This window comes from Echinops telfairi, unplaced genomic scaffold (genome assembly GCF_000313985.2).
Source record: "Echinops telfairi isolate 266 unplaced genomic scaffold, ASM31398v2 ScPeMD7_7407;HRSCAF=8445, whole genome shotgun sequence".
Taxonomy (NCBI): domain Eukaryota; kingdom Metazoa; phylum Chordata; class Mammalia; order Afrosoricida; family Tenrecidae; genus Echinops; species Echinops telfairi.
Genome location: NW_022111307.1, coordinates 3,489,661 through 3,500,965, shown reverse-complemented (window position 1 = coordinate 3,500,965; position 11,305 = coordinate 3,489,661). Strand labels below are relative to the sequence as shown.

The 11,305-nt window shown below is 43.3% G+C and overlaps 1 protein-coding gene across 1 annotated transcript in view; it reads left to right on the top strand.

Moving 5' to 3' along the window:
- The window catches only part of LOC101647152 (lipoma-preferred partner homolog), a 625,785-nt gene that overhangs the window by 209,177 nt on the left and 405,303 nt on the right, over window positions 1–11,305 (top strand). Inside the window, exon 4 of the mRNA XM_045296410.1 lies at window positions 6,293–6,494. Coding sequence (XP_045152345.1) covers window positions 6,302–6,494 — 193 coding nt within the window. The 5' untranslated portion in view covers window positions 6,293–6,301. The remainder of the gene's footprint in view (window positions 1–6,292; window positions 6,495–11,305) is intronic.

Here is an 11,305-nt window from a genome sequence, read left to right as displayed (position 1 = left end):
TTCACTGTACATAACCATATATGAAATATATGTGTGCATATGTTTATATGTAAGTAAGGACTGATGAGTTTACTATGGAGACACGACTGAATGTGAGGTAATATCTTATAATTTTATAGTGATTTGTTTTACATTTTTATTGCCTAAATAGGTGTTTGAAAAGTTTTTTTAAATATTGATTCGGGGGTGGGGGGGGTGGGGGGCGGGCATGCAAAGCTCGGCTACCTGTAATTGTGTGGGTGAGGCTGCGATGGCATGGGTATTGCGTGTTCAGAAGGGCTTTGTACCTTTTTCGTCTGACATCGTGCTGTGCCCGATGTTCTGGGTTTTCCTGATTACCGAGGCCAGGTGAAGGTCTTAACATCATGGGGTCTGCTGTAGCCATTGGCTTTGTTTATCCCACACGATTGGCTTCATTGGTTAATGTGCTTCTGACTCATGAAGGGTACATTCAATGCAATTCCTTAGTGACAACATTATGGCAAGAGGGAACCGGAGATGGGAACAAAGGTGATTTCTGGCTAATGGGGTAGGAAACCACTGTTTCTGTGTGGTGCCCTCCTCTTTCCTGTGATGCCTCCCTTTTCTCTCAAACAGGGAGATGGGACCCTGGTGAAGACCATGGGTTTAGGGTTAGAAGAACCATGTCCAAGCCTCAATTTTGCTATTTTATAGCTTTATTTTCTTGAACTTATTACAGCTTTTCTTTCTTGAGCTCAATGTGGTGATGGTAACCTTACCTCTTATGGGATTATACAGCAATTAGCAAAGTGCCTAGCATATTGTTCAATCGGTAAAACATACTTATTAATTGTCTGATGTGGCTTTCTTACACACATTGAACAGATAGCAAGAGAGGAAGGGTGATACATGCAACCATTCAGACTCTGCTTTGATTACATTGCCTTTGAGCGCAGTTCCTGAAAGAGCCTTGCTTAGAGAACAGCTGCTCTCTGGCTTTCTCCTCCTGTCAACATCTCACCGAGCGAGTTCGCTCTTCCTTCTTCTGATGGGGTGTGTGCTTTGAGAGCTCTACAGAGATCCCTCCTTTCACTTCTTGCTTTTATCGTGGCCATCAACTTAGAGTGAAACTGACCTAGAACCTGGGGAAGTAGGAGCGGGGGTAACGTTTGATCAACCCCAGCCAGCTCCCACTGCGGCTAACCTTCAAGTTCACCTTGGCCTTCTCGCTTGAGAAGCTGAGATGCTGTAACTGACCAGCTTCCAGCTTGTCTGCACTTGTGAGGTACCCTCAACCCCCTTTCTCAAATGAAAGCCTGTAATCTGATGTAACAGCAGGAAAGCAATATGGAATTATTAGAGCTGGTTGAACCTTTACAGACATTAAGTTTACAAATGGGTAACCTCTCTTGTTAAAGGTCACCTGATAGTTATTGGTGAAGCTGAGATTAGAACTGAGGCTCTCAGGGGTCCTCAAACTTTGTAAACAAGGGCCAGTTCACTGTCCCTCAGACCCGTTGGAGGGCCGGACTATAGTTTAAAAAAAACTATGAACAAATTCCTATGTACACTGCACATATCTTATTTTGAAGTAAAAACAAAACGGGGCAAAAACATCCAGCGGGCCGGATAAATGTCCTTGGCAGGCCGCATGTGGCCCGCGGGCCGTAGTTTGAGGACCCCTGCAACTCTAGAGCAATGTTTGTCAACCTTCCTAATGCCATGACACTTCAATACAATTCCTCATGTTGTGGTGATCCCCTAACCATAAAATTATTTTTGTTGCCATTTCATAACTATAATTGTGCTACTGTTATGAATCAGGATACGCCTGTGAAAGGGTCATTCAACCCCCAAAGGGGTCATGACACACAGGTTGAGAACCGCTGCTCTAGAGACTCGATACTTATACTATAGCATTCAATACCTTCCTTAGAGTCTTTATCACCATACACATGCCCTGGGTTTCTTTTCTGAACAAGGATTTTCACTCTTTTATAGAGCTCGTTGTTAGGATAAAAGGTCTCTCTTTTCATATCTCTATTATAAGATCTTTTTCTTTTTAAAGAATATTTTATCTTCCTCCCATTTCCCTCAAGCATTCCTCTACTTGAATAGTTCCTTTCAGTACCAGTCGTCTATTCTCTGCTCCATAGACATACCCAGCCCATATTCCTGAGCGCCCAGTATTTCTGGTCACGCCCTTAGTGGGTCAGGTTTCTTTCAGCCCCACCAGCTTTTAAAGATGATCTGGTTGAAGGGGACCCTGGTGGAATCTGCGTTAGCCATTGCAACATGCCTCAGTCTTTCCTACTAGCCATATGTTTTCTCTGCTACTCTGTCTCTCATTATTGTGTATCGATATATGTGTGTCCACGTCAGGTCAGCTTTAAGCTCAGTGGGTGTAGAATGTGAACCCAGTGCCAGACAAGTAGTAATTAACCAACTAATTAACGAAGCCAACCATCTTTTTATTGAGTGCCTACCATTCACTTATCTGTGCATTTAAAAATGATAGCTACTCTGCTCCTGAGAATTAAGAGTTTTACTTTGAGAAATAGACAGGTAGAGTAGTACCACAATGTGTCTGGTGCTGTGTCTTGTCCTGTCAAGACAGAGAAAGGGCATACAATTTGAACTGAAGTATGTCTTTAAGAGCTAATGGGAAGTGATACTCAAGATCTAAAGCAGAGGTTCCCAAATTTATTTGTCCTACCACCCCCTTTTCAGAAAGAAAAAAATATATATGTAGTGCCCACTTGGCCATTACAAATGTTTGTCCTGTACCCATCATCCAGGAAGCGGTATAGCTAGCTCTCTGCTTTTGGAGCCCCTCTGGACCACTCTGGCCCGCCCCAGGGAGCAGTATCACCCACTCTGGGAAGCACTGGTCTGAAGGGTTTACAGGAGAGGATCTATAGGTTTCAGTGAAGAGGCAGTAACAGTTGAAAAGGAGCGAGGCAAAAGCTAGTGGAAGTGCATGACTTTCCTTCAGAATACAAATACTAGGGCCTGACCTCAGGATAATTCTCAAATGGCTACAATGTACTGGGCATGTGATGAAGACTTACTATTAAAGAAAGTATATTTAGGTCCCTTTTTACTGCTTTCTGTGAAGCCTTTGTTGCTGTCCTGACGCACAGCGATCTTATATGACGGCGCACGCTGCTGTGGAGAGTTCTCTAGGCTTTAGCCTTGATGGGAGAAGATGATCAGGCCTTTCTGCTGCAGAGCAACCAGTAGATTGGAACCTTTCACTCAGCAGCCAGGCACTCGCACATTGCATCGCCAGGGCTCCTGATAAACGTTTAAAGGTCAGAAAATTTACAATGTTGTCATTAGCTGAATCCAGATGTTGGAAAAGGATTCAGGACGTTTATATCAGGACCTAGAAATGATGAATGAAACAGGAGGGGGTGAGGGAGGAGTTTTGCCCATGATGGAATGATTGTACTTAGGATTATGTATACAAACATTGTATGTAAAATAGGTTCAAATTTATCAATATACCCAAACACAGAAATTGAGTGGTACCAAGATGGTTCAATATCAGTCTGGCTTATTGTATCACCAAATTAAGCGAGACATGATTGTGTCAGGAGAAGCTAAGGAGAAGCAGACTGAAATTGTAAAAGAAGGTGACATGGGGAGATCAGCACTCATGCACTTAGCTGCTCACATGTAGCACCTTTTCTCAGGACGCCTGGGCCTCATTGTGTACCTCGAAGGTGAGGCCATGAAGGAGCTTCTCATTTACTGGGGAAGGTAGGCAGGCCAGCAAATGGCTTCCACGTGGGCTGTTAGAAGCTATTTAAATAAAGTGCTACTAGTGGAGGCCAGAAAAGGAACTAAGCTCTTCATCTTAAGGGGAAGTAGAAAAATGTTCACAGAGCCAAAGAAATTTGAATTGGATCTAGATTAAAATAAAATAGGACTTGATATAGGCAGTGATGGGATAAGAGGCCATTGTAGATAGCGGGCCCCACAGGATCAGGGACTCCTGGTCAGGAGAGTTTGTTGTATGAGAATGATGCTGTGGGACTGATGTTAACCTGGAGCAAAATGGCAAGAGAAGATACTGCAAAGTTCCTCTGAGATCAGATAATTTGGCCAGACGCCACCCGTCCAAGGAGGTAGAGCTCTCGGAAGTGATGCTATAGAGGGAGAGTGTCCAGATCATAACTGGTATTGGGGGTAATTAAAAAGACTGTGGAACCAGTGGTTTCCATGCTATTGCTCAAGTTTTCATCTTTCAGAAGTTGACTGTTTTTATGCCTGTGGAATATCAAAGGCCAGGATGCCTAACTCAACAGACGACATGGACTGGCTCTAGCAATGTGCACCTGCTGTAGAAATCACTTCATCCAACATTCGCCCATTAAAAAAAAAAAGCTTTCATTTTGGAATTATTTGAGTTTTACCAGGGTGTTGCAAGGATAGGATTAATGCAATATAAAAATTAGGAATTAAAATTTCTATGACAAATATACTTAGATTCCTTACATGAAAATGTAACCAAATGTACTTCAATGCATTACAATGTTCAAATCTTTATTTTATTCCACGCAGTCCCTGCTTGCACTCCCTTTAGTCATGTTGAAAGCAGAACAGACACTTTTATCTCCATTTGGCAGAAAACTGCGACTCATTAAGCAAAACTAAGCCAAAACTGGTGTTTCTTAGTCCTGAGAGATGGATTCGGTTTTGGTATTTCAAAACAAAACAAAACAAAACAAACCCTCAAAAAACACCTTTTAAAATTATCCCAAATCATCAGTTATATAAAAGAATCAAATAAAACAGGCATTCATTGGTTGCTTTTCTTTACTGATTTCTCCCTAGGCTTTACATAAGGGTTGTGCAAAATATGGCCCTTGATCTTTCAATGAACTCACAATTTAGCAAGTACCTCTGTGTGTTGTATAAAAGTACCGTACTTTTAAAAGTTTATGGATCATCCCATCCTTTAATTCTTCTTTTGGAAGAACTATTTGAAGCCCCCCTCATAGTTTGCACACAAGTGATCGAGGAGAAAAAGAAAATGGATCTTGCAAAGAGTGTTAAAAGCCAATATCATCCCTGGTTTTAATGACCTGTGTTGATTCCCAGTTCAGAATCTCCCTCAATTCATGTTACTCTTACCTGCACCCGTTTTCTCCCAGTAATTCCTACTGACTTTTTGTGAGAATAGATTGAATTTGAAAAACAGGGTTCTTGTTTAAATTTTGCTCGTGGAAGATGCCAGAGGCACAGAACGAGGGTGAGTGTAGGGAGACCCGTCCAAAGTCATCTCACTCATTCCTGGTGTGGCCAGTACTAGGAGCCAGACAGCACGGTGCCTCATTTCTCCCCTTGACAGCTCCGGAAACCCGACATGAGATTGCTGTGGGTAGGAATCATCTGTGCCAGTGTCTATAACCAACAATGTACACGGAAACTTGCCAAGCTTGTTGCTCAAGCTCTGTTCTCTGGTGCCATCTACCCTTTGTCTTTTGCAAGCTAGAAGGTCCTGACTCGGGGTGGGCCCGTTGCTGTCAGAATTGGATGGTGGGTGTCAGCGGCTGTTTGTTGTGAAGGAGATCGTCCGTTTCTTCTGAGGCAGCTCCGGTGCCCTGGGACTTCCAGCCTTTGGGTTAGGCACCACCGCAGGGCTCCTTTTGCTGCCTGGTTGTCTTCTCTGTTCCCTCTCTGCCCCTGCTACAGTCAACATAAATGCCAGGCACTTTTCTGCCTATTGGCCTTTGCTAATATTATTCCGACCCAATCTCTCTTTTTGGCATACAAGGCCCAATCTGAATGTCTTATGTATCAATCGGGTCTTAGTGCTAAGCCCAACATGAAGCAATCTTTTTTTTGGGTACATCTCAGTAACACTTGTACTTCGCTTAAGTAACTTATCACCATTCACTTAGTATGGGAGGTATTTGAACCAAGTGAAGCTTATTTCTCCTACCATGTGAGCTTAAGATTCTCCTTCAGGATTGGGACTCTTTAAAAAATAATCACATCTATTTCCTGAAAATTACAAGCACTAAAATTGTTAACTCTTGGAGGGGAAGGTACTAAAGACTGAATAAAAAAAAAAGTTCTCTTTTCCTCCTCCTCTTCTTTCTATTTCTCCTTCCCTAATGCTTTATTTCCTCCTCCTCTTTTTTCTCTTCCTACGTCTCTCTTCTTCTTCCCTCGTTTGCGGACTCCCTCTCCCCGGGGAGAGCTTTATCAGGATGGTTGGACGTCTGGATTAAGATGAGATAAGAATGAATTGTAAGGCATGTTGCCCGTGTTTTCGTGATTTTATAAAACATCCGTGTTTGTTTCTTTTTAATTCCAGATTCCAAAAATGTCTCATCCCTCTTGGCTGCCCCCGAAAAGCACCGGAGAGCCCCTTGGCCACGTGCCTGCGCGGATGGAGACTACCCATTCCTTTGGGACGCCCAGCATTTCAGTGTCTACACAGCAGCACCCCAAGAAGTTTGCACCAGTAGTTGCTCCCAAACCCAAGTACAACCCGTACAAGCAACCTGGGGGCGAGGGTAAGTGCAGGAACTGGGGGGCTACAGGGGGCCTTCTGGTGTCGTGGGAGTAATGTAGAGTATGCTGTTTGCTGGACTATCACAGCTCATCCATTTATAGTTTTATTACCACAATGCATGGACCGTAAATGCCTCAAGAGCCCTTAGAAATGGTCTATGGCACCCTCTTCTAGAGGCTGCACCATTGTGGCCCCATAGGGTGCATATCTACATAGCCAGAGTCAGAGTCGGAACTAGAAGCCTGGTTTCATCAGTCACAGCTCAATGCATTTCTAGTGCCTCATTCCTTTGTCTTGTAGGGATTTCCTATAACTTCGTTTTCTCTTCCTCTTGCCTTTGAACAAGCATCCCAAAATGCAGCCACCAGATGGTCCGATGGGAAGCCTAGCGAACACACTAACGTAACTGAAATGGTTTTGCCTTCCCTATCTGTTTTTCCTCCCTCCGTATGCTGTAGATAAAGTTTTGTCTAAAGAGCTGTATGATACCTTTTGTTGATGATCACTGGCAAATTCAAGCAACGCTTAGTTTTGGTGGTTTAAATGGGGACACATTTAGGTTTAAATGGGGACACATTTAGCTTAGCCAAGTAGAGTTGACAAGTCCACTGGAGATGACTGTCTTGTCTCTTAAGAGACACGCATGTATTTCTGTGCACATTCACACTAAATCCGAGAGGCAGCAGAAGGAGACGGAGCCCTATGCACACACCTATTTGGGGTCAGGCTTCCATGGGGTGCCCTGGAGTCTGCTGTCTTCTTTGGGACCTCTATGTTAGAAGGTAAACTATCTGGGTTTGCTTTTATTCCATGATATATTGTGATCATTCTTTCTGTTTGCTTCCTCACTCTATCTCTTTCTTATTTAATGGAGGCTCTCATAGCTCTTATAGCAATCCATATATCAATTGTATCAACATATTTGTCCATATGTTGCCATCAACATTTTCTCAACATTTGCTTTCTATGTTGAGCCCTTGGTATCCGCTCCTCTTTTTTCCCTCCTCTTCAATCTTTTCTTGCTTCCAGTAAAGCACTGCATTAGCGTTTCAGGACTGAAAGTTCAAGCAAGAATCCTAGCTTATGTAAGGTGCCTGGAGCTTGAGCAGGGTGACAGGGAGGTAGGATCTGAGAATGCACACCGAAGCTGTTACTGTGGAATGCAGGGATCGGAGTGGATCTGGAAGGGAATCCCTCTTCGCAGTGATGGCAGGAACCATGTGCTGATTTCCTCATTTGTTTTCCCAGCCTTTCCGTGTGTTTGCTTACTAGAGCGCTTGTTGTCTAACTTGTTGGAAGAGCTAAACTAGACTTCCCTCTGATACAGAGAGAAGAAAGCAGCACCCATCTGTCCGCGGTGGCTTGTGTGTTGCTATGATGCTGAACATTTTTCCGCGGAGCTTCCAGACTAAGTCAGACAAAAAGGCCTGGAGATCTACTTCTAGAACTTGGCCAAAGAAAACCCTGTGTGCACTTTGCTCAGTAATACTTGAGTTGTTGCAATATTTGATTATCCATTTCATTGTTACGGAAAAATTCTTAACTGTAATTGATGGGTGTTGCCGTAATAGTATATTGCCTGTGTTTCTACCTCTACTAATGGGCTTTATGTGCTAGATTTTAATATCCTTGAGCCTGGGCAAGTGCACAAGTCTTTTAAAAAGAAACATGGTTTACTTGCACAAAACCGATCAGTTTTGAGAGATCATTAATGCCCTCGAAGTGGTTTGTGTGGGTGTGAAACAAATGGTGAGCATTTTAATTGGTCCCTCTTATTATAGTATTGAAATTAAGTCTACTTAATTTATCAAGTCATGTTCATGCCCTGATTTTATATACTTGTATCTATCAATAAACATTGTGATCCTTGAAAAAAAAAAAAAGAAAAAGAAAACCCTGTGGGCCAAAACTTGCTGTCTGAAACTGATCCCAGGGGTAGGCTAGGACTTGTAGCGCTTTGTTCGGCTGAGTAAGTCGTTCCCCCGGAGTCAGGGGCTGACTAAATGGCTACTGAGAGCAGTCACACCACAAAGAGCAGGAAGCATAGCTGAGAGGTCTCAGAAGGTATGAGTGGATATCTACTTCAGGTCAGGGTGGGGTCAGCACCCATGTTCAGTGGGCTAAGTCACTGGCAGATGTGAGGCAGCGAGGAGCAAGACACAGCATGGCCCTTCACTCTTTCCCCGTCGATGGGTCTCCTTGCACCAAGAGGCCTTGCCATTTACCTGTGACTCCACGGGCACCTACCTGCTACCAGATCTTTCAGTGACACTGGGAGAAGCTCAGACTTGTTCAGATCCTCTGCAGCTCACCACCCTTTGTCCTTTTCCAACCCACCGATCACAATGCTCCTTGTAACACCTTTTCCAAAATGGCTCCTCCCACCTCTAATGCGGTCACAGAGCGATTCCCCTTGTCATTCCATTATCATCTTACTCTAGAACCATTAGGTTTCTACTCCGTATGCTACTCATTCACAAGTTCCTTGCCAGTCCTCGAGCACACAAGCTAGGTGTGACTCCAGGGATGTTTGTCAAAAAGGATTTTATGACCTTCTAGCATAGTTCTAAGGAGACCTGGTGGCACAGTGGGTTAAACTTGAGGCTGCTAGCCACAAGGCCAGCAGTTCAAGCCCCCCAGCTATTCTCTGGGAGAAAGATGACTTATTTGGCCCTTTGAAGATTTATAGTGTTGGGTATACCGTGGAACACGTCTCCTCTCTCCAGTAGGCCACTATGAATCTGAAGCAACTTGCTGGCAGTGAATGAGAGAGCAGTAATTCTACAAGATAGATGTTTTACACATAAAGGAACAGACGTTTGGAGCAGGAAGTTGCCATGCTCCAGGCTTTATGGCTAGTAAGGTTTTTTACGTTTTGTAATCACTTGTCCTTCTGTTTATGGACTATGTGATACCCGGCACCAACAGACAAAACCCTAAGACCCCTTCTGTTGTTGGACCCCTCTAGGTTAGAGTGGATGCCACCATGGATTTCCAAAGCTGTGTTTGTATGGAAGAGATGACTATTTTTCTTCCATGGAGAGGCTGCTGGTTTGGGACTGCCAGCAGAGACAGGGGAGAGCACAGCACTAGCCAGATGCCTGACACTTAGAGGTGTTTAATAATGCTGGTAGAATTCAATTTAGAATTAAATGCCATGGTCTTATAAGCTTTCTTTATGCAAGGATTCATTCTCCCCTCTCTTCTAATTACGAGGCTCTCTGGTTTTCCACAAAGAGCCCTGGTGATACAGTGGTTAAGCATTTAACTGCTAACAGAAACGTTGGCAGTTCAAACACCACCACCACCCCTCTCTCCCCCCAGCCTCTCCGTGGGAGGAGATGTGGCAGTCTGCTTCTGTAAAGCCTTGATGACTCGGACAGTGCCGGTTGGTTTTATAGGATCCCAATGTGCTGGGATCAACTCAGAAGCCAGGGGTTATGGCTTTGCAGTACAACCTACCGATTTGAATGGCTTGTGTGCCCCATAAATATTCCTTGAGTTTTTCCGTCTAGGGGTTGTTTAATCACTGCTTTCTTGAAGTTACCAATGGCATTTCTCACTTCGATATTCTGGCTGTGATCTCCAGACTTTTACCTTTTTTTTTTTTTGTGAACTCTGACTGTGAACGTGGAAAGGCACTCATCTCCCTTCCACAGCAACTGACATCTGATACCCACTTAAAAGTGGGGTATGCTTTTTCCCCTGCAGTAGTGCCTTAGGCCATAGAGTACTTTCATTTTGCTCCCATGATTCTCAGTTTTCACAAACCTCGTGCACTTGGTCTATGTATACCCTGGTGTTTGTAAAGGCCTTTCTATGTCCAGCGCTTTAGAAGTCTCTGTAGATCTATATTTAGTTTTGTCTGCACATAGAATTTAGTGCCAGTGAAGACATGCTCATTCCATCTTTCTTCCTCTGGTCTTTAAGCTGTGAGCCTTCGCTGTTCTTTGTCCAGGAGTCTGAATATCCGTCCTCTGTACGTTTTGGAGAACCAGAGCCTGGACTTTGATAGGGCACACAGTGTGTAGACCTGGTTCTGTTCTTCACAGATACCAAAAGTAAGTGAGCTTGCCTACTTAATAATACACTATCTTCTTGAAGAAGCTTTTGGAATTTTCCTGTTATTACTCCCCTGGAATCATTTGGCAATGTATTTGCAACCATTATAATAGTTAATTACACTGGATAAGTGGATACTTGGAAGTTCGTAAAATTGAGGTTGTCCTTGTGGCCTGGAGTTGACCTTTGCCAATCTCCAAAGTTCTTTTTCATTAATTAAAAAAGAAAATCATTGTATTGGGGGCTCATACCACTCTTTTAAAAAAAATCATTTTATTGAGGGCTCGGACAACTCTTACAATCCATACATATATCAGTGTATCAAGCACATTTGTACATTTGTTGCCATCATCATTTGCAAAACATTTTCTTTCTACTTGAGCCTTGGTATCAGCTCCTCATTTCTCCCCCTCCCTCCATCCCTCCCTCCCTCCCTCTCCTTCCCTCATGAACCCTTGATGATTTATGATTATTATTATTTTTTCATGTCTTACACTGACCAATGTCTCCTTTCACCCGCTTTTCTGTTGTCTGTCCCCCTGGTGAGGGGGTTATATGTAGATCACTGTGATCAGTTCCCCCTTTCTACCCCCACCTTATCTTTTTTTTTTTTTAAAATATGGTTTTCTTTACTTTGAACATGTTTATGGTTGTATGCTTTTTTTTTCTTTTTCTTTTTTAACATTTTATTAGGGGCTCATACAACTGTTATCCCAATCCATACACACATCAATTGTGTAAAGCGCATTT